Source organism: Cyrtonyx montezumae, unplaced genomic scaffold (assembly GCF_038088225.1).
Source record: "Cyrtonyx montezumae isolate F1298 unplaced genomic scaffold, pur_monq_1.0 scaffold_16, whole genome shotgun sequence".
NCBI classification, from domain to species: domain Eukaryota; kingdom Metazoa; phylum Chordata; class Aves; order Galliformes; family Odontophoridae; genus Cyrtonyx; species Cyrtonyx montezumae.
This window is the reverse complement of record NW_027071892.1, coordinates 6,350,718-6,373,272: the sequence shown is the minus strand read 5'-3', so window position 1 is coordinate 6,373,272 and position 22,555 is coordinate 6,350,718. Positions and strand designations below refer to the sequence as shown.

Below are 22,555 nucleotides of genomic sequence, written 5' to 3'. Positions count from 1 at the left end.
TGGTCCCAACTCCCACAGCCCCCACATCCCTGAGCACCTCCAGTTTACCCCAGAACCTGCCCCATGCAGGACCAACCCAGCGTCCAACTCCCACCCTGTGGTGAGGTCAGGAGTGAACCAAAAGGCTTCAGGATGCATTGGTAAGAAAGTGTGGTGACGTGCCCATGAAGACACTCAGGAAGAGCAAAACAGGAAGAGCCATCAGGACATAAGGAGAGAGCCATACACGGTCAGCAGCAGTCACCTTTACTATGGACCACAGGAGATCAGAAAAATAACCTTGGGAACAAGAGACCTAGGTGCTAAGTGTCATGCTGTAGGACATACAAGAGGCCACTCACAATCACCAGGACAGAACGGCAACCGAGGAGGAAGGGCAGTCCCGCGGCGGCGTGGGCACAGCTGCGTACACGTGCGTGGGGCTGTGGGCGTGCCTTCCTTCTGCCTCTACAACAATAAAAGGGTCCACATCTCCTACATACACAACTCCAGTATCTCTAGCACAGGTTTTGTTTTTCGTTTCAGAGGCAAAACAAAAAACAAAAAAGCGTTTTGTTCTGAGCAGGATGCGCAGGAGTTGTTCTCCACGTGCAGTGAGACGAGGACAGGCAGGAGACGAACCCCCGTCCCAGTGCCGCCCCTCTGCACCGACTCCCCAGCCCCCGCAGCAGCGCTCTGCGGCTCTTCCTTCCGTGAACCCTGGGCAAGGATTTCCAGAAAAAAAAGAAGAAAAAAAGAAGGAAAAAAAAAAAAAGAAGAGGAAAAAAAAAATAAAAAGTGTATTGCTGCTTCTTCTCGTTAGGTTTTTTTTCCTCTCTCATTCCTCCCCACACACACACAAAACCTTCCCCTTAGAAATGTTTGCTTTCAAAAATTCCATCCCTGCAAAGATTCCTCCCGAGCTCTGAGGTCTTCGCGCTCCACCCTCCCCTTCTGCAGTCAGAAAAACTGAGTCTCAATGTCTCTTTGGTTAAAAAAAAAATAAAAGAGAAAGAAAGAAACGACACAAACAAGAAACACGCAGCCCAGTGTGATCCCATCCCACCCCGCGGACGCCTGATGAGAGGGGGTCTGTGGAAGAAGGAAGCATCAGAGACACGCCGTGTGCCACGGGCCGCGCTCATACGGTGGTGGCCGGCCCGAACTGCAGCACCAGGGGCGACGTCTCCTTGATGCGGACGTAGAAGCGTCCCTCGGGCCGGGCAGCCTGCAGGGCCAGGGGCTGCGCTTCATCCGGCAGCCACCGCTCGCCCTCCTCGGAGGCAAACACCAGTCCGAAGTGCTCCAGCTGCTCCTCGCTGTAGCAGAAGGCGGCTGAGCCGCCCAGCGTGCCGTGGGAGACGTCGTTCATCTGCAGCACCACTAGTTTCACCACCTCGCCGGCCGACGTCTGGTTGGTGACGTGCAGCTGCGGAAAGACAGAGGTGGGAGATGGGCATTGAGGAGGGGAGTGGGGGCAGACGGCTGCATCCACGGTCCTGGGATGGGCTGTCCCCACTTGGGCCAAGCGGTGGATCCCTCGGTACATCTCCCAGGGCCGCAGAGTGCTGCCCGGCCGGGTGGTCCCAGCCCTCGGCCCATATGAACCCCGTGGCTCCGAGTGCTCATCGCGGGGCTCTGCTGATTTATGCCAGCCAGGAGCCTCTCCTTTGAACTCGGTTCTTCGAGGAGAACATCGTAAAACGCTGTCAAGCAGGCGTGTCCTGAGCTCTGCGACTTCAAACACCACGTGGGCAGCGCGCCAGGAACCCGGGGCTGTGCTTCAGTTACATAGAAATCTAGGGTATTTTCTCAAATGCAAAATAAATACTGTGAGTCAGCTTCCCCTCTGCTTCTACCATCCCCAGGGGGTGAAGAGAACCCAGCTACCAGAGCTCCTGTCTGCCCCTCCGCCTGCAGGGAACCGAGCAGGGCAGAGCCCTGCAGTGGGACACCGCTCTTCCTGCCCCACCGACGGCATGTGCACAGGGACAGAGGGAGAGAGGAGCAGAGGCTGTGGAGCCCAAGCTGCCTGCCCTGCGTGGCAACACCTCGCAGTCTTCCCTCCTTACAACCCAGCCCAGACTCTCAGCAGCATGAGCAAAGCTGCCGGGGCCATGGGGACCCCCACCCTGCAGCAGGAGTGAACAGGAGCTGGGGCAGCAGCCAGGGCATCCCTGGCATGGCAGAGGATGCAGAGGGCGGAGCCAGGCAAGGTGCCAGCCCCCCCCATCCTGCCTGGGCACGGCACAGCAGCACCGCTGCCCTCAGTGGGTGCCAGTACCTTGACACTGGTCTCTTTGGAGAGTCCGGTTTCATACTGAGGGCAGACCCGCAAGGTGACAGAGCCCGCTTTCTTCCCTCCGGGCTGCTCCGGCGGCTCCTGGAAGCTCGGAGTCCACTCGGCCGAGCGTGTGCGGCCGCGCTCGGGGCTGTGTGTGGAGCCAGTCCCTGGCCTGCCCTGGCTGCCGGTCCTGCTCTCCGTCGGGGAGCTGTCGACGGAGCCAGGACACGACTTTCTGGCCACCGGGCAGAGCGGCTTGGGGAAGTCCAGGCTGCTGGTCCGCACGCAGTAGGCCTGCCGCTTCTCCGTGACACGCAGCAGCTCGATCTGCCGGCTGGGCAGCACGAAGTCACTGTCGTAGAGCTCAGGGGGCAGCCGGGGCTCCAGCGGTGCGGGCTGCAGCTCGTGGCTCTGCAGGACGTCAGGGGCACTGTCCCGCAGGCTGCGCGCAGCCCGTCGCCCGCAGCACTCGGGCGCCAAGGACACCAGGTCGAGCTCCTTGGGGCTCTGAGCCCTGCTGGAGTCGTAGTCGCTGTCGGTGGCCAGGAACACCTCGGAGGAGCCCTCCTCGTCCGACAGCCCGTGTAGGTCTGCGGGGGAAGCACAGAGGGGCTGTTGGCCGCCGGGTGTCTGCAGCGTGGAGGAGATGTGAGGAGCCAGGCCCTTACCGGAGCTGAGCTTACGACTGCTGTCTGGTGAGGGTGCTGGGGAGGGAAGGAAGTCGAGGTGGGATGAAGAGGAGCGGGTCTTCTCCTTCACAGCACTGCTGGAGGTGCTGAGGAAGCCGCTGAGGGGCACGCCGCAGGAGGGCTGCTTGTAGCGGGCATGCTGCAGGGCGTCCATCATCCAGCGCATCTCACGCCAGATCTCCTCCATTTGCTGCCAGAGCAGGAAAAAAAGGAACCCTTTCATGGAACAAACCACCACCAGAAAAAAAAAAAAACAAACCTGAACCAAACCCGTACCTATCCCCACACACTTTTCCTGAGAGGCCAAACTTCAGGGAGATTCCCATGAGGAATCCCCATGCAGCTCACAGTGGGATGTACCCACACACTCATTTCTGTGGGACGCAGGGTGCTGGGAACAGGGGAACTGGGAGGTGCTCCTCTGCAAGCCCACCCCCGAAGGCACTCCCAGGCCCAGTGGAAGCATGCAGCTCTCTAACCAGGACATTGACTCGACTATTATAGGAAGAACACAGAGACGCTGAGGCAGAGCAGCACGCAGTCCCCCAGGGATGATCCTGCAGCTCTCCCAGCACATGCCAGACCCAGACACATCCCACCCTCAGCCCAGCTTGCAGCTCCAGTACCTGGATGTACTCCTGAACCTGCTGGTGCCTCTGCTTGGCGGTGGAAAGCTCGCTGTCGGAGAAGGCTTCCCTGAGGCTCTGCTGCGAGAGGAGGGACTCCAGTTCCAGGAGAGCAGACACCTGGCAGTACTGCGTGATGAACTCCCGGTCGTATGTGAAGAAGTGCACTGAGGGATAAAAGAGAGGAAGGGAATGAAAAATATCACGTCCCGATGGGTGCCTCCCCTCCTGCTCAATGCACCAAAGAGGCAATGCTCTCCTCTAGCTGGCCTGGAGCAGCGGGGTCCCCCAGGATCCCTGCCTCTGTCTGAGGGGGGGGCTGGTGAACAAAGCCAGCCCATCCCCGGAGGAGAGCACCACGGACGGGTCTGGGCTGTGTGGGTCACCCCTTTTCTCACCCAGCTCAAATATCTGCAGCGGCAGCGTGAGGAAGCCAGACTGTGGGGTGTAGGGGTTGTTCTGGCCTGGTGCCGTGCAGACGTCATCTGAGGGAGGCAGCAGCAGCAAGAAGGAGACCTGGCCCCCGAAGTCTAGCACCTCTTGGCTGTACAGGCGGAAATCTTTTGCCTGCGAGAGTTTGTCCAAAAGACATCATGAGTAATGGCTGCAAATGTCACCTCCCATGTCCCCGGACCTCGGCTCCCATCCATACCTCTTGCAATGGGATGTTGACCAGGGCCATCAGCTCCTTGATGGCCACTTGGAGATCCTGAAACAAGTGGTTTGGTGACGTCTCATTCTCAGACTCCACAGGAACAGGCTCCTCCATGCTGACCATCTTCTGCAGCCATTCCCACTCCTCTCTGAAGGACAGCAGGTAGAAATATGCTGGAGCAAGCAGCTTGGGTGGCTCAAACAAGCCATCCCAATGAGAGCTGTGCTGGTTCAGCTGCTCCACCCTGCATGGCACTGCTTTCCAAGGGACACAGGAGCTGCAGTGGCAGCAGGGGACCTTGGCTTGCTCTGTGCCCACATGGCAGGGATGGGGGTGAAAGGTGATGCTGCTGCTTCCTGGAGCCCATGAGCAAGAGGCAGCGGCCAAGGATGCTTTAGGGTTGGATGAGGTAGTGAGGCCTGGCTGCCCCTGGAGACTCACCTGGAGATGTTGGGGTTGGAGCGGATCTTCACATGGCACAGGATGTTAGGGAGCTGCTCTGGCACCAGCACCCGGATCTGGTCCACAGCACTGCAGAGCTTCAGGTAGCCCAGGTAGAGGCCAGGAGGGAGGGCATGGCTGCTCCGCTGGTGGTAAGCCAGTTTGTCCTGGGGAGACAGGCCATGCTTGAGAGAGCCAGCCTTCACTGCAGGGTGCCCTCCCGCCCTTGTGCCCATGGGACAGGCCAGGACAGCCTTGGTGTGCTGGTCTGGACCAGTGGCCATGCCCCCAGCCTGCTCTCTCGTTGTGAAGCAGCACCTGAACGGAGATGAGCAGTGTGTCCAGGGCAGTGGGCTCCTCCGGGGAGGACACGGACTTGCGGCTCGTCTGCAGCTTGCAGATGGGCACCCAGCGCACACTCTCAAAGGTCTGGTTGGTCTTCACCTCCTTCAAGGTGACGATGAGGATGTTGCCCTGCTTGTCTTTGATGGGCTCAAAGAAGACCTGCCCCAGGTCCTGGATGCCCAGCAGCCCCTGCATACGACAGTGAGGGACAGGAGAAAGCAACAGGTCAGAGGACAGTGCTCTGCTGCTGGAAACCAGTCCCAGAACAGTCCTTGGTCCCTTCCCTTTGCCTAACATGTCACTGTCCCTGTGAGGAGACCCACCAATGATGATAAGGTGGTGGCATCACCTTCTCCTGCTAACCCAGCTGCAACCTGGCAGCACGGGGGATTTTCCCACATGCTGCTCCAAAAGAGCTGGCTCCCAGCACCCCTAAAAAGCACTGTGCAAGGCAGCAGGAACAAGGTGCTACATTCACTCCCACTCCCCCCCCCCCCTCACCTGCATTTGCGAGATGGCCAGCAGCATCTTGAAGCGCGTCTGTAGGATGCAGGAGCAGGAAGACTGCGAGACGGTGACGCACTGCCGCAGCCACAGGATCTCGTCCCACATGCACGACACCTGCAGCACAGGCAGAGGCCATCACTGACAGCCAACCCCACTCAGATACCTCCCCCAAAGGTGCTTGGAGGAAAGCCACCTCCCCGCCATTCACACTGGGCTGGGAAGGTGCATGTGCACGGATCGCTTCCAGCAGCAGAAGTGTGTTTTCTTACACCAAAGGCACCCCTCCTAAAGAGGGTTTCTGCCAAGAGGGTTCACTTCCTCTTTCTTTCTTGGTAGATTAGGACCCTCCAGGGCAACAGCATCCTGCCCTGCATGGGAGAGGCAGAAGCAGGGAAGGAGCTGCAAGGAAGGCACCTTGCAAGTCAAGACACCCCTGCAGAGCACAGCAGCATCCACTGCGGTGGCTGCCAACATTCAACCAAGGCCTGGGCTGGTGGCAGTCGGGGGAGGAGACACAGGCTGCAAGCACCACTGCCAGGCCTGCACAGCATGGGGCCACGGGGTCGCCTACCTTGGTGAGCCACAGAAAGTCCTGCATGAGCAGGCAGGAGTAGGTGTCATCAATCTCCACCACTGGTATCTGGTCTTCGTGGGTCACCAGAATGTTATCATCCTTGTAGAAGATGGCTGTTAGGTAGAGACCCCTGCATGGGAGGACAGACAGGTTGTGGGGTCACCACTGGCCACCGACTCTGCTTCCCAAAGGGTCTTCCCAGAGGGCAGAGGAGGTGTGCCAGGGTCTGAGCTCATCTTCAGCAGCCCATAGGCAGTGCAGCAGTGGGAGAATGGCAGCAGGACCAGGAACTCGCACAGGCAGCAAGGTCAGGCTTGCAGCAGGAACATGGGAGGGTAGCAGGGTCTGGAAGATGGTGAGGTGTTGGGCAATGCCAGAGATATTATAGGGATTTGGTTTCAGGAGCAGCTTGGACACTTCAAATGGAAATATTTGATTTCTGTGAGATAGGATTTGTCCCCATGTCATGAGGCCCACCCTGAGCCTTGGCTGGGTAGTCCAATTTCCCCGTGGGGGGGAGGGCTGCGACATCCTTATACATGAGCCTCTCACCTCTTCAGTGTCTTGAGGAACTTGCTGCCCGGGTGGAAGAGGTGCTTGAGGCTCCTGGAGACCGAGTGCTTCCTGCTCTGGGGTTGGTTCTTGCAGGGCTCTGAGTGGCAGGAAGCAGAGGCATGAGACCAAGAGCAGCACTGGAAGCCCAGGGGAAAGAGTCGTGGGCTTTTCTTGTGCCTCCCCTGCCTGAGCTGCCTCCCTGTTGCACCCATCCCATTCCTATGTACCATCTCAACCCTTTGCGCCATAGTGGGTGACATCCTGGGGGACATGCTGTGCTGCAGGCTCACCGTGGCAAATGCAGTGCTGGTGGACGGTCTTCACCTGGCCCAGCAGATGGTCCAAAGCTTCAGCCTGGCCCCTCCGCCGTGGAGCCCGCCCATCATACTCCCGCCAATCTGCAGGGACAGGGACAGTGTCACCCTCATGCAGCCCTAGCTGTGGGGCTGCTCCCTCTCCTGGCACCCCAGCAGAGCAGGGAGAGGTGGTCCCCTCTGCTCCACTCTGAGCCCCTACCTACGGCACTGAATCCAGCTCCGGCCCTGCCACAGGGAAGGAGGACATGGGGACAACCCACTCTATGGGAGCCCACAGGGTTGGAACCAGGTAGGCTGCAAGGTCCATCCCAGTCCAAACCATGCTGAGGACCCACTGTCCTCCCCCAGGCCACAGGACCAGGACATGCAGCATATCTGGGGACTAAGGGGCACCCTGGGGGCAGCACTGCCACAGATGGGACAGAGAGGCAGGAACCAGTGGCACCCCAGGGCCACCAGCTGCCATGCAGCAGGGGGATGGCAGAGGTCAGGGACAAGGTCCCGTCTGTTGCTGCCACTCTTCACCAGGCTTAAAAAATCAAATTCTTTCCAGTGCCTTTCTCCAGGTCTTCCCTGGAGCTGCAGCTGAGTGTGGGGCTCCCAGGTAACATGGCTGAGCTCCACAGGATCAGGACAAGGCAATGTACTTGTATATTAATTGCTCTGAACACCCCCCTGTCCTGCTCATTGCTGTTTTCCATGGAAAGTTCAGCTCTGTTAACTTTAGCTGAGGTTGACCACTATTTTTAGGAGCTTTAAAAACACTCCAGGAGGTGGCTAACTATATTCTGCTGGGCTGGGGAGGGATCCTTGGTGAGGGGAGGAATATTAATGGAGATAAAAAGAAGAAAAATCAGTTACTTTTGATCCATTTCAGCTGCACTCTGTATCTGCTCTGCGCAGATCTGACCTGTGCTGGACAGCAAAGGGGCTGCAAGGGAGCAAACATCAACAGCACCCACTGCCAGGGCAGGGCACAGAAACCTGCCACAAGAGCTGGGCAACCCACTTATGCATTGATGTGTGTGCAAACATGTGAGAGATGCCACGAGCTGGAGGCAGCATTCCCCAAAAGGCAGCACCCTGTGGCTCAGCCCCACAGCCACTCTGCCTGCTCCAGGGACCATCTGCAAGCCCCAGATGTTGCATCCAGCTCTGAATCCATCCCTGCTCCACGAGTCCTAACACTGCGTCCCCGAAGCCCCCCATCTTGCCCCATCCCACAGCTGGATGCTGTACTTACTGGAAGGGATGGCAAATGGGGGCACCGAGGCTTGTGGGGGCCCCCAGCCCTTCATGTTGTAGGCCGACACCTGGACATAGTAAGCTGTGCCCTGCGGGGGGAAACAGCACTGTGGTACTCAGCATACGGGGCAGGTAGGTGAGGAGGAACCCCAGAACATGGCAAGGAGCACAAAACTGGACCCTACAGCCAGGTCCCCAGCCTGATGGTCACCACTGCACACATGATGCATGTGCAGAGGCATGCTCCCTGCCCAGGGCTCTGCCCCATGCTCTCCTTCAGTGGAGCAGGGCAGGCGCTCTCAGGCTGCGTCACTCCTGGCTTGTCTGCGACCCCATACCTCATAGAAGGCTTCATCCCACTCCTTGAACCCACCAGTGCCTCCCTACCCCAGAGCAGGGAATGCTGAACCCCCTTTCTACGCTCCCCCACATCTCCACTTCTCCCATCCCCACCCCAAGCCCCCACTCTGCCACCATCCCCGCAGCCCAGCTCCCAGCTCACCGAGGTCAGCCCACGAATGGTGTAGTGCAGGCTCTTCAGCTTGTCCACCACGGCCTCCCCAACCAGTGGTGAGAAGGAGGGCGAGCAGCTCCACTCCACTGCAACGAGAGACCCTGAGGTGCTGCATCCATGGAGCACCAGAGGCAAGAGGGGACAGGGGGGTGACCAGCCAAAGCCAGGGGACCCAGCCAAGGTGAGTGAGGGGGGCCATGAGCTGATGGGGGAGGGGGGATTTTCCCACAAGCCAAAGCATCTGTTTAAATGGGTGAGGGACAGAGGAGCAGATGCTAACCCCACCTGGGCACTGCTCTGGCAGGACCCTGTCTGATAGTGGTGGGACAAGGGGGAACAGTTTTAAACTAAAAGAGAGGAGATGTAGTTTGTATGTGAGGAGAAAATTCTTTACCGAGAGGGCAATGGGACACTGACACTGCTGCCAAGAGCTGTGGGTGCCCCATCCTTGGTGGTGCCAATGGCCATGGATGGGCCCAGGGCAGCCTGAGATGGGGTGGGGGGCAGCCATCCCATGGCAGGGCTGGGGTTGGGGGGTGCTGCAAGGTTCCTTAACTGTGCTGTGATACTGTGGTTCTATGGCTCAGAGGCCATTGGGGTGCATAAGCATGGCAAAGCCTTGTGCCTGCAGAACGAGAAGGTGGAAAACAAGCAGCACCTTGAAGTTTGCTTTGGTCCAGGTGGGTGGTTTGATCTGGCTTGGGCTGTTTGGCTGGAGAACATGCCATAGTGTGGCAGGGCTGTGCCACAGATCACTGGGGGCTCAGCAACCCCTAGCAAGGCAGCATGGCGTGCACAGCGAGCCCCCATCACATCCCACTCACACACCCGGGGTGCTTGCTGTCACCATGTGCTCAGCAACAGCTTGGGGACAGGGTCCTTACCCTTGTACTTGGTGACAACAGCCGAGTTGACACTGAGGGGCTCACAGAAGGTCACCTGCACCGAGGAGCTGCTGGCCACTGAAAGGTGGACGTTAGCAGGAGGGTCTGGCACTCCTGGGGACAGAGAGCGCAGGGCACCGCTACAGTGAGGGCGGCCACTTCAAACCCCACAGTGCCCCGCTGGGATCCCCATCCACCCCTTGTGCACTCATGTAGTGAGCTAGTGCAACCCCACGCCTCCTCCCCGGCCCCACACGGTCCCGCTCTCGCCCCATTGCTCCTGCAGGACTCACGGGCGTGCTCAAACCCTGCCTTCATGCGCTTGTACAGCCGGAACCGCCACTCCCAGGCCTTCAGCTGCTTCTCCTTCTCCGAGCAGTCGGCGTTGGGCGCCTCGTTCACCACTTGTGCTGTCAGCTCGTTGACGCGCTGCTCTGCTTCCCGCACCAGTGTGGAGAGGTGCAGCGAGCGGCTCTCCAGGCTGACGACTGCACGGCCACAGAGTGGGCAGGAGGGATGGGAAGGAGGTGAGGACAGAGCAGTGAGGAGCAGCACCTCTGTGCTGGCACCAAAGCACAGCCCTGGCTCCTGGTCTGGGCAGCAGCATCTCACTCTGGGCAGTGCTGCTCCCCAGGTCCCTCCTCAGCATGCATTTGGGCTCCTTGCCCCCACAGCACCATTGCCACTTGGTTCCCTGCTCTGAAATGTGGGGCCAGCACCATTCCCAGCTTCTCCGTGGCATGCACAGCATGTAAAATGGGCTCTGCTGCCCAAGCTGGAGTGCTGGGTTGCAGCATAGGGCACTCCTGCTCACCACATACACACATACACACATACACACACCCAGGATGGGGAGGAAACTCCCCAGCTCGCCCAAAGCCTCACAACCACCCCTGCTGCCTCTGCTTGTCTCCAGGCAACTCACAATGTGGGCTCTCCTTCGCTCCTGCCTGCAGCAGGGCTCTGGCAATGGGCGCGTTGTTGGTCATGATGGCAATGTCCAGGGGCAGCAGCCCCTCGCTGTTTGGGGTGTTGAGATCCAGCTCCTCGGGGCTGTACTGCTTCAGCAGTTCCTGCACCCTGTCCAGGTCCTGCAGCTCCACGGCCTCAAAGAGAGCAGCATTGCTCTGGAACTGGGCGGAGGGAAATGCACAGGTCAGCTGAGCACAGAGCAGCCTCCTGCACCCCAACACCCCTAATCCCAACAGCAGGCTGCCCAAGGCCAGGGGCTTGGGACCACCAGCCCTTGGAGACTCAGCTGACAACACTGAGTCCCATTGAGTCCTACTCCTTGACAGCTCCACTTCACACACTGAAGGGGGTTTCGTAGCCCCCGCAGTTGCTCCCATCCCCTTCTCCCCTCCTCTGAGCAACGGTGGCACTTACCAGGTAGGACTTGCGGAGCTTCTCCTTCTCGCCCCGCCCCGCCAGGCTGCCCTCGTCGAAGGACGTGTAGTTGACACGGAACTTCCCCGAGAGGTTTCGGTACAGCCTTTTGGCCGCATTTGGGGAGGACGGGCCCGGCGGCTTCCTGGCCTGTGCCAGCTGCAGGTCCCGCATCTGCTGCGTCATTTTAGGGGACGACGACCTGGGCCCAGGGGAGAAGAGGAGGTGAGCACTTGGCCAGCAGGACACAGAAGCAGGCACCGGGACCTGCACCAGGGCTGGTGCCACAAGCCGTCTCTGGCACTCAACAGCCATTCCTCAGCTTCTGAACCTAACAGAGCCAAGTGACCTTCTCTCCTCTCTGATTTTGCCATTCTTACTTAAAGAGTCATAATAAACACGTACAGGTCCCGAGGAAGGCTGCCACCTGGTCCCTTTCTCACCAAGGTGCAGCCATGGGGACCCTACATAAAAACAGTGCCTGGCCCCACGTGGGGCTGTGCCCATCTGCAGCAGCACCGGAGGCTTGCACTGGTGTCACACAACTGCATTTCACACCGCTCTCTCAGCTGTGACCTCATGGCCTGATGCACGAGGCATCTGTGGGCCTTCCCTGCACCCCTTCACTGGTTAAACACCAAGCAAGGAACAAGCACGACAGAAGCTTGGCAGCTGTCTGGCAGGTCATGGCACAGTGGTACTGGTGTTTACAAAGCCATCATCAAGAAGGCAGGATATTGATACCGACACCACTCTGTGCCCTCCGCCATCCTGCTTCCTCCGGAGGTGCAGTGGGCTGCCAAAGTGCTCTCATTTCACCTTTTATGATCACAGCATCTAAAAGCAGCGTGATGGGGAAGCTGGCTCCTGCCCACCTCTCATCTCATCAGCCTCAGCCCACGGATTGAAATGCCCCCATGGGCTGAGCGGGCATCCACGCCGGCAGAACCACGGTGTAAAACAAACGGCGCTTGGGAGCAAAAGCACATTTTTTCTGCCAATTAAAACAGAAGGCAAATGACCCAGTGCAGGCAGAATGCGCAGATCGGAGGCAGTTATCTCAGGGGTGCTAGAAACAGAGGTGATACGGGGAAACGTCTCCCTGCTTTCCCTCATCCGATTTGCTTCTAATGAGAAGTTAAGAGACGGAAATGATTCCGAGCTCCGGAGTGAACTTCTGTCTATCTGAAACCGGCTGCTGCGCAGATAAAAGGGTTCCGTGCCCTGTGGCTGTGAGTCATCGGGACTCAGTGAAAGGGCCTTGATTTATATAGAGCTAAACTCTGTGGTGGAGCAACTGATAGCTGCAAACAACGCCCACGAGCTCCAGGCGGCCGCAGCAGCGTGCCCAGCGGCCAGGCTGCGTGCCGTGGGCATGCAGCACCAGGTCAGGGCCACAGCAATGAGCTCCTTGCTGCAGCTCAGCTGCATTTATCCCGGCTGCAATCAGCTCTTGCTGCTCAGCTGAGGGCTTCCCCAGGCTCGGCAGGTTGTGGGTTCAGTGACAATGGTTTTCCAAGAGCGTGAGGAGGGATATGCTCAATACAACTCCATTTTATCCCTCCCTTCTTCTATAATGAATGCAAGTGAATCTGCTGGGTGCTTCATAGCGCTGTAGTTTCTGCAGATTCTGGGTTTTCCTGTTTGCAGTGCTGCAGATCTCAGCCCAGCAAGCAGTGTTAATAATTATTGCAATTATACAAATTTAAGTACGCTTTGTTGAAAGATGTGGGCTCCAGCAGATAACCAGTCTGTGTCAGATGGGGCTGCTCCATCCTGAGAAGGAGCCCAGAAGACAGGTCGGGAGGTGTTAACTCTTTGAAGGGATGCCGTGGCTTGGGGTGGCAAAGAGAGAGGGGCTGGGGCCCTGCAGAGTTTCTTGTGGCTGTGTGGCATGGGGAAGGCTCCGGTGCAGAAGGCACAGTGGAATGTCTGCATGGGGTGCCAGGGCTGCTTTCCTGAACCACAGTCCAACCCAGCTCAAGGTTACCCAGTGAAAGAGCAAGCAAAGAGGGGGAAAACACTGAAGAGCAGCTGTCAGGGAAAAGCCTGATGGCTGATCTCACCCCAGACTGGGAGAGTGGGACCAAAGGATCAGTCAGAACACAAACTGCAAGCTGGCACCAGAGGATCAGCCAGAACACTGCCCAGGGGCAGTGTGTGCAGATCACTGCCAAAGGACTCAGGGAGCACTTGCCTTTTCCACTCTCATCGCCTGATCACAAGCAATTTTTCAAGGCTGGAGAAACAGAGAATGGATCTAAACTGGAGCGCGAGTGTCTGTCCAAAACAGTGGGATTTCATAACCCACCCACAGGCAGCCTCAAACCTAGGACACAGCCCTGTGCTTGGCATCCCTGCACGGCAGCACCGCTGCTGGGAACGGCGTGCCCCAGCCACCTGCACACGGAGCATTTCACAACCAGGCACCTGGAGCGCCTCTGGGCTCCAGCGTAGAGCCAAGGTGCTGCTCCAGCATCGCCCAGACGATTTGCAAGTGCTGCCATTGCTGCTGAACCCCATGGAATGGTGCTCGCTGCTCCGAAGCCCTTTTTCCCAGGTGCACACACCCCAAAGCCATTTAAATATTGCACAGATGTGGGGTGGTGACCAGGTCGTGCAAGGAGGGAGCACCCCCAGTGGCCAGGCTGCCTCCACCTTCACTGCTGGACCACGCTGCCATGTGCCATGGAAACATCTGCGTGCCTGGAAAATGCACTTGCTTATTGCAACCTGGGTCCAGGGAAAGGCAGCAAACAAGTAACAGGGCTTTGTTAGTTTCTTTCCTACAGCTTTTCTCTTTTTCCCACTTGGCAAACCCACCGCGTTTTGTTTTGGATGGAGCTGAAACAAGCATGCCTCTTTTGCTCAGCAGTAACAACTAACTTATACAGACCCCACTCTCGCCAGGACATTTTTGCTCCAGCTCCAGAAGCCCAACACTGTCAGAGCAGTGCCGGGAGGAGCACGGTGTCCCCGTGCAGCCACAGGGCTGGGCACGAGGACATGGCCCTGGAGCTCCTGTGTTCCTTAGGACGGAGCACAGCACGCGGTGAGGATGCCTGGGACCTCCCAGGGCCTGTGCTCCGAGGCCGGGAGAGATGGAGACTGTAGGTCAGCAAAAACGCTGGGACTCTGAAAAGGGTCTGGAGCCAACCAAGTAGATCACTTGCTGGCAGCCACAGGAGGCCTCCCATAAAACACACCGCTCCTGCCAGCCGAGCAGTAAATTTGGGGCAGGAAGGGAGCCGAGACACTCAAGTAAATTCTGTTGCAACACAATCGCACTGCTGATGGGGATGGGGGGCGGGGGGGGCTCTTTTTTGTTGTTTTTTTTTTTTGTTTGTTCGTTTCATTGTTTTTTTCCCCCGTGTTGTTTATTTTATTTATTTGCTTTAATTAAGCATTCTGATCGGGGCTTTTAAACGAGCCCAGGAGGAGCCTGTGGCTCAACTCCTGGTAATGTATGACTGCAATTAGGCTTCCAGCTGCTTGGTCACCCACGAGAGCCTCTCATTGCAGCCGTGCAGGCAGCGGGTGCTGCTGCTCTGTGTGCCTACACGCAGCCCCTCCACGCCAGGCACCGCGGGGCAGGGTATCCTCTGCAGAGCACAAGTGGCACAGGGAGCTCCTGTGCCTGGAAAAGCTGCATTTTTGCTTTGGCATAGCTGAGTTCCCATGGTGTGGGTACTGCAGAGTGCGGTGCCCCTGCCCCGAGGGGCTGCGGGGGGCAGCTCGGCCCCGTCCTGCCTCCATTGAGGGCAAACGCTTTGCGCTCCCGCAGCGCGGCCCTTCATTGCTGCTTGACATTAAGTATCTGAGCAAGGAAGTCTTGGGTAAATGTTCTTGCTATGGGAACACACAGTGCTGAGTCTCTTTAATTACATTGTTTTTGTTTGGCTTTTTTTATTAGTTGCGCTGCGGCTTCCCCTCCCCGACGGGCCGAGCAGCACACGCTAAATATGGCCGGGCTTAGCGGCCGCGCTGAAACCCGAAGCGCGGCACCAGCCTGGCTGGATGCGGCCGGACAGGGGGACGGGAGGGATGCATTCCAGCGGCCGTGGCCGGCTCCGACCCGCGCTGCTCCGGGCACCTCCACCGCCCTGAAATGCATCCTGTGCTCTCCCACCCCTCGCTCCACGTCCTGCACCCACGGCCCTCCTGCCCTTCTGCAGCACCCCCCACCTCGTGCCCATCGCTGCCCGTACTGCTGTTACACACCTGCTGCCCTCGCGATGCCCACCGGGCGCAGTGCTTTCATCTCCCTCTGCCTCCCCCCCCACCCCTCCTTGTTATTTTAAAAGGCATTCCGGAGGATGCTGTCGGGCTTCGATGTGGTTTGGTTGGGTTGTTTGTTTTCGTACTGGAGGTTTTATGATCGCATTGGGAACGAGCCCTAATTGAGCTGCAATTCGAATTGCAGTCCATGGGTATTTGTTTCATTTTTGGAAGGGCTTAAGCTGCGGCACAGCTTAGGCTGGAGGACGCATTTGGTTTTAACTGGAACCTGATGGGGACAGGGCTGAGCAGGACAGGCATCCGCGGGCTGTGGCCGACACACGTTGGGAAACCCAAATGGGGATAGCAGTCCCACGGCCACCTGAACCCACAGCACCGCCCAGATGTGCACAGGGCAGCTCACAGCCACCCCACGCACCCCACAGCCCTCCGAGCCCCTCCAGGAGCTGCAGCAGAGCCGAGCAGCTCACAGGCAGCAGGCGGGACCTAAAGGTCAGCACCCAAACTGCCCTTCATGGGATCGGCGTCGGTATCAACTTCTGCTGACTGCCCAGCACCGACTGCCAGGCTCCAGCACTCTGCGTACGCAGCGCTTCTGGCACAGGTAGGGATGGGGCACGGAGGGATTCCCACAGAGCAGGGTCCAGCCAAGCACCGGCCTCGCACTGCACAGTGCTCCCTGTGCTCCCGTGGGTGCCGGGATGCTGGGGCGAGCGGCGGTGCTGGGGGGACGCCCCGACCCGCTGGCACCATCCCGGCTCAGTCCGACTTCCGCATATCAAAAGCGGATGAGGAGCGGGGACTTAGTGCCTGTTTCAGGAAGAAACCCAATCCCCGCGCGGCCTGCCAGGAACAGGCAGCGCTCTGTGCCACAGATGCATGTGTGCAAACTCTTCTCGGGGGTATCAAATGCAGGAGCTGAGTCATACGACGCCTGGGCTCAAAGATCACTGAAGGCAAAAGGAGGGGAAATATTCTCTCTGTGGGGTCACCGGGCCCCTGCTGGGCCCCCCCAGGGGAAGCACCGGGATGCTGAACTGAGGACACATGGCCACTGTGCTGGGAGGGGTGAGAAGGGCACGAAGCCATGTGCACCCACAGCTGGTGCCATCCCATGCTCAGCACCCAGCGAGGCCGGAGGAGCTGTGGGGCCAGCAGCTCCCTCATGGCGCTGCATCGCTGGGATATGGGGCCGTGGGGCCAGGTGGCAGGCAGCCCACCCCCCAGCCCCTCGCAGGCAGACCTGCAGGCTGGGCTGAGACCTGCAGACTTGTCACAGGAGTGCCAGGCACCCATTTGAACCCAAGCCTGCGGGATGCGCAGCAAATCCTTTAATCTCCTGCGCCACCTGGTGCCACCAGGACGAATACGCGGACTAGGGCTGGCTCCCATTGGAAAGCACCTCTTCTCCCAAATCATGAAACTGCGGAAAATTGGTTGCAGGAGGATGTGGGGAGGCCCTCTGCCCCACACCTGGGACTGGCCTTCAGTCCCAGCCCAGCCCGTCCAACCTGCACCCCACCGCCGTCCTCCACGCGACCTCCCCAGCCCTCACTGTGGTTTCCCCGCCAGTGGAAGGCCACCTCCAGTCCCTTGCCCTACCCAAGTTGTGCAGCGAGATGAGGACCGAGATGCTTGTGCATGCCAAGGCTGCACGATGAAAACCAGCACTGGCTGAAGACTTCCAGAGCTGCACCCAAAGGGGTTATAAAAGGCAGGCCACAGACATTGATCTCGGCGGGGAGGAGGAGACGACGGCCAAGGCACAATGGAAGAACAGACAAGCGCACACACCCGGCTCCAGAGCTGCTGCCCAGCTGGTAAATGTTACTGGAGTCAGAAAACCCCTTTCTTGCTGGAAGACAACCAGCAAGATGCAGCCAGCACCACTGGGCACACTGGCCGTGACCCACACGGCAGTCCTGGCACTGATCAAGAGTGGCCACCATCCCCACTGTCCATGGGGACATCCCTGGCCTGAAGGACACCTCCCAGCACTGTGTGCACGGGGCTCTGTAGCTGGGCTGGCCTGTTCAGGAGTCACTTCATTAAAGCATGAGCGCTCCCAGTGCTCCCATGTGTCCTGCAGTGAGGCTCGAGGCTCTCCTGTAGCCTCCATTCTTCCCACCATTGGGTGAGGAGCACAAGGACAGTAGAGAGTACGGAGGGATTTTTGAAGCATGGTAAGTAGAAAAGGTCCACCTTCCACTCTAATATGAAAGAAGAATGCCAAAAGCCACAGCAACCACCAGGTCACACCTCCACGTGACAGGACACGCTCATCTGCCCATGCATTACAGTGCGTGTAGCCAAAGCACACCCACTGGAGACATGGGGGCAAATGCCCTTCTCCAAGGATTCCCAGGGTGCAGGAGCACATGGGGATGTTTTCCTCCCATCACACATCACCACAGCTTCTCCCAGCTGCCAGAGCCTGGGGCACAGCACCCCAGGGGACTCAGTGTGCCCCTCCAGGCTTCACAAGGAGACCCAGAGGGCAGCTCCTGCCTGCAGCCAGGGCCTCAATTCACGGCCACGAGGATCGAAACAACGCCATCATTTGTGGAGTGCTTTGCAGCTTCCCAGCAACTGTACTGGGGTCCTCACAGTCACCACTCCTGACTCGGACCAACATGGGCTGGAGAGGGCTCTCTGTGCTCAGTGCCGTGGCCAGGAGCCTCCCTGCCTCCACTGGGAACTCTGAGGAGCTCTCCTGGCATACACAGCCACGCTTCCCAGAGGCTAACAATTTGACCAAATCTGGGTTGATTTCCATCAGGAATGTCCCAGCCCTGCCAAATTTCAAGTCTCTTTTCCAAAGCATGGAGGCACCAGAAGTCCTTAAACAAAGAGACGGGGTGGGGGGGTAGGGGGGGGGGAATAACATTGGCAAAGCTACCGTTTTTCCCCAACCTTCTGCTGAAACTTGAAAGAAAAAAAAAAAAAGGGGAAAGAGAAAGTTCAGCCCGAGGCAGAGTGAGCATGGAAAAACTCAGCCCCAACAGTTAAGGTCTGGCAAAGGTATAAGCAAACAAACTTCCACTGGAAAGCATTGTACAGCCTCAACAACAGCGCCTGCTGGCTCCAGCCGCAATCAGCTCAGTGTGCCCTCCACGCCCCTTCCCCTGCGCTGTGGGGCACACGAGGACGGTGCTCCTGCAGCATGGACACCGCAGGCACGGAGCCGGTCCCGAGGCTGGGATGTGCTGGTTGTGGTTGAACGGGCCCCCACGCTGCCTGGGGATGGCTCTGCCAGGCTGCGGGTGTTCCTCTTCCTGATGAGGAGCTGCTGCTTGGGCACTGCAACCCCCTCCCCAGGACAGTGGGAGCACGAGGTGAGGACAGCAGCCCTGGGAGCATCCCCCTGCAGACCTGCCAGCACTATCAGTAAGGGAAATGGGTAAAAAAGGACCATCACATGAGGTTCACATCAGTGGCGCTCCATTGCACAAGCAGAGTTGCTTTTCAGCTTGACATGAGACTTTGGGACCTTGTGACCGGGGCAGAGCAGGGCCAGGACAGGAGGACAGGAGCTCCTGGCAGCAGCTGCCTCCTCCTGCTCAGAACTTGGGGCTCTGAGCATATACACATGGCTGAGGCTCTCTCAGACAGTCTGGACACAGCTGCAAGACCCTGGGGAGAGTAGAAGCATCAGCTGAGTGCCACAGCAGCTCAGCCGCACCCAGAGGCATCCTCATTGCATCCCAGGATCCGGCATGCAGCTGGAGCCAGCATCCAGCAAAGGGACATCGAAAACTGAGCCAGGAAATAACTGAAGGCTATACCTGCCCGGATCTCCTCTGACCTGGCAAGAACCATCCACCCACCTCCGCTCTGCCACTGCCTCTGATCAGAATAACTGCCTCCTCCTCCACACAAAGACACTGATGAGTGAGAACACCACTCAGGAGAAAAATAAGCCTTGCTTTTTATAGCACCTGCTGCCCAGCCACCGCTGCTAATGGCAGAGCCAAGGCACGAGGAGGGGCTGCCCAGGAGAAGCCACGTCCCTACACCCTAGTCCAGCAATTCAGCCCCGAGCCCTCAGCCTGAGCCTCACTCCTTGGTGATGGGTGAAGCTCAGAAAGTTTGGGTTGAGATCTTCTCTCCTCATCTGGGTCATTTCTGCATGAAACTGCAGCTTCTATCAGATCTGCATTACTCTGCACTGCCCACATAGCACAACCTCCTTGACACTGCTAAGCAGCTCTCTGTGACCTTCATCCCTGCCTGACCTTCCCCACCGACACTGGGAATACAGGAGCAGAGGGAACTGGGGTCATAGGGTCATAGAACCGCTCAGGTTGGAAGGGTCTAAAAAATCATCCAATTCCAACCCCTGCCAGCCACTAGGTCAGGGAGGAGGAAGGAAAGGCCCCAGTGAGCTACAGCAGGGTGCACCAGGGGAGAAGGACACGTACTTCTGTGGTGGGGAGAATGGAGATGCTGAAAAGGGAAAAAAAAGGAACTTGGAAGTGAGCAGCAGATAGGAATGGAACTTCTTCCTCCTGACATCCCCCAGGCACAAGGCTCAGTGGGATGGGGGGGTTCCCTTAGCCCCCCCAAAGTGGTAGCGAGTGGATGTGAATGAAAGCAGTGCAGGAGAGTGAGCACACAGACAGGGGAGGGCGTGGAGCAGAGGCGAGGTGGACCCCAACACACCCAGGGCACTGCTCGGCCATCTCACAGCAGCCAAGGAGGTCCAGCACCGAGCTGGCACCTGGACATGCTCTCCAGGAAGACAAACAGGAGGTTCCTGGAGCTCTGGCGGGCAGTAATGTCTCAGCCAGGAGGAAAATATCGAAGAGCAGAGAAAACCATGCAACATGGACTGCTGCTGCTTGCAAGATGAGGGAAGGACTACAGGCACTCACTACCCTGAAGGGAGATGGGGTTGGGGAGGTGGTGGTGAGGTGAGGAGTGCTGCTCCCACATCTCAGTGCTCCCAGCAGATCAGCAGTGATGCAGGACCCTGTCTGCCCTGGCCACCACCCGGTTCCCTCTGCCTGCCCCACTGAGTGCTGGGGAAGGCATGCTCAGAGCCTATGGCTCCAGAGTCTTGCCATCAGGAAGCCAGGACTTCTCTTGATATTCCCACTACAGAAGAGCACTGAGGTCTATTTTGTGTGCAGGCTGAGGGCTGGGAGAGCTGAGACCCCACCACAAATGCAGTACACAGGCACTATCCAGCAGCTAGTGCAGGGGATCCCACAGAGCACACAGGAAAGACTTGTCTGGCAGTGAGATCCAGATATCCATGAGGTTTCCCTTCACAACAAAGACTGTGGCATCTCTTCATCTTCTTGCAGCACAGCCATGGAGTCTGGGTGCTGCTCTGCAAACCCAGCAGCGGGCACCTTCCAGGCACGGCTGCATCCATGGAGAAAGAGTACTGGAGATCCCCAGAAGGGGACCTAAGGCATCCATCCTGCTATGCAGAGCCAGGCCATGGGAGATGGCAAAGAAATGAGATGGCAAACGGCCTGGAGTCAACTTGCACTGAGGATAATGGATATGCTGCACTGAGAAATAAACTGATCAGGCTTGGATGTGCCAACCAGCAGCAGAAGGAAGCGCTCAGAACCACACACCGGTGTAAATAGTTCACATTTGTCTTTTCGATAAATGCCATCTGCTCCCTGCACCCTCAGTGTGGCAGGGACCAGCCTGACGCCTCCAAACATGCACATCGATCTCCCCTGACCATTTTTTCTCCATCCCTTTTCCAGAGGGCTGCCTCTTTCCCACCAAGGCCGCATGAGAAACAAGTGCCAGCTGCCTTCTGCCGTCCTCACAGACCCTGTGACATGCTGCTTCCCCCGTGGCTCTCTACTGCCGATATTTCCTTTCAAATGCTTTCCTAAGGGCATCCCCAGCATTCAGGGAGATACAGATCAGAATCAGAACCAGAATCAGGGATCAGAACAATGTTGACTTTAAGGTCCCCTCCAACCCAAGCCATTCTGTGATTGTGGCACCAGCGAGCCCCCCCAGCCATTGGTGAGCCCCAGCCCCAGGGGCAGCCCCTGCTCTCCCATATCCTGAGGGCACCCCTCTGTCACCCCCAATTGTGGGGATGGGGATGTGGGGACGTGTGGGTGACCGCAGCCCTGGGGCAGGGCCGTGCCATCATGAGCAGAGTGCAGTGCTGTAGTCCGGTTCCACACGGCTAATTCAATAAGTCCCAGATACCATTACTTCATACGGCAGAGAGGCTCCACAGCTATTAGGGGAATTGGGAACGGGGGGAGGAGGAGTCGAAATGGAGAAGGGAGAGAGACGGGGAGGGTGGAGAGGGGGAAGCTAAGACAAGCAGCAGAACAAAACATCCCATAAATCATGAGGAGCTGCTGAAATACCAGAACAAATGACCCCATAGCTTGGCCATTGTTCCTGAGCGATGGCTCAAAGCTCTCCCAGCAGAGACAAAGCGCAGATCCTTCGTCCCAACACTGTGCTGCCCGGCCAGAAGCAGCACCAAGCTGGGAGTCAGGATGGGTGCAAGCAACCCTAGCACGGCCACATGCCCCATGGCACCAGTGGGACCCATGCCTCCCTGCCTGCCGTGAGCATCCCTGAGCTCTGAGTGCTCACATGGCCCTACAGACCCCAGCAATGCTTTCACTGAGTGCTTCGTGGCCTGATTCTCCCTCTTGTTGCTCCTTGACCATGCTGAGAGCCACCAGGGTTGGGAGAAGTGGATCTCCTCTTGGACATGCAATGTAATGGGAAGGACTGCTCAGGTATGGCCATGCAACACAGAGGAGCACAGAGTCCTCCATGGTGCTGCTCCTCCCTGGCTCCCAAAAAGTCACTGCTAATTCCCTTAGCATAAACACAATCACTGAGCAAAGAGCCTTGCAAACCATCTGCAGAGAGCAAACCCTGCATGCCCTTGGGCTGCAGGATGGAAGCTGGGCACAGGAGCGACACTGGGGACAGAGGATCCCAGGGTCTCCACAGAGCCAACAGGAGCAGTGGGGCACAGCCCTCCTCTCTGCTCCAGGCTCACATAAGGGGAGAGAGGATCACTCTTGAGATGTCACGTGTGGAGAGGAGGTTCCCACTCACCTCAGCTCAGCCCAAGGGGAAAGAGGGATGCTCACGTTTCCCAGAGGGGCTCTGCAGACACTGGGATGTCACCACGGGTGCAGTTGGGGTTCTAATTCTGAACTCAGACAGCAGAAGGTGTTGAGCTGCAAATGGAGCACTTGCGTCTCTAAGACTTCGCCTCATTGAGAGTTTGGAGCTAAATTGGTAGCAGGGAGCAGCAGAAAGCAGAGCTGGAGTCCTGCCCTTGCCCACCGGCATCTCA

The 22,555-nt window shown here is 58.0% G+C and overlaps 1 protein-coding gene across 6 annotated transcripts in view; it reads right to left on the bottom strand.

The window, feature by feature from the left end:
- Nucleotides 1-640: 640 nt before the first annotated feature.
- The window catches only part of LOC136046154 (ankyrin repeat and fibronectin type-III domain-containing protein 1-like), an 88,374-nt gene continuing 66,459 nt past the window's right edge, over nucleotides 641-22,555 (bottom strand). For all 6 annotated transcript variants that reach the window (XM_065732537.1, XM_065732542.1, XM_065732538.1 and 3 more), the window contains 18 exons: nucleotides 11,002-11,203; nucleotides 10,541-10,748; nucleotides 9,909-10,103; nucleotides 9,616-9,729; nucleotides 8,720-8,817; nucleotides 8,216-8,306; nucleotides 6,946-7,053; nucleotides 6,653-6,752; nucleotides 6,098-6,230; nucleotides 5,521-5,640; nucleotides 4,993-5,208; nucleotides 4,675-4,841; nucleotides 4,231-4,381; nucleotides 3,977-4,145; nucleotides 3,579-3,745; nucleotides 2,932-3,142; nucleotides 2,264-2,853; nucleotides 641-1,408 (listed from right to left, as the gene is read on the bottom strand). In XM_065732537.1, the coding sequence (XP_065588609.1) occupies nucleotides 1,121-1,408; nucleotides 2,264-2,853; nucleotides 2,932-3,142; nucleotides 3,579-3,745; nucleotides 3,977-4,145; nucleotides 4,231-4,381; nucleotides 4,675-4,841; nucleotides 4,993-5,208; nucleotides 5,521-5,640; nucleotides 6,098-6,230; nucleotides 6,653-6,752; nucleotides 6,946-7,053; nucleotides 8,216-8,306; nucleotides 8,720-8,817; nucleotides 9,616-9,729; nucleotides 9,909-10,103; nucleotides 10,541-10,748; nucleotides 11,002-11,203 (3,328 nt within the window). In that variant the 3' untranslated portion in view covers nucleotides 641-1,120. The remainder of the gene's footprint in view (nucleotides 1,409-2,263; nucleotides 2,854-2,931; nucleotides 3,143-3,578; nucleotides 3,746-3,976; nucleotides 4,146-4,230; nucleotides 4,382-4,674; nucleotides 4,842-4,992; nucleotides 5,209-5,520; nucleotides 5,641-6,097; nucleotides 6,231-6,652; nucleotides 6,753-6,945; nucleotides 7,054-8,215; nucleotides 8,307-8,719; nucleotides 8,818-9,615; nucleotides 9,730-9,908; nucleotides 10,104-10,540; nucleotides 10,749-11,001; nucleotides 11,204-22,555) is intronic.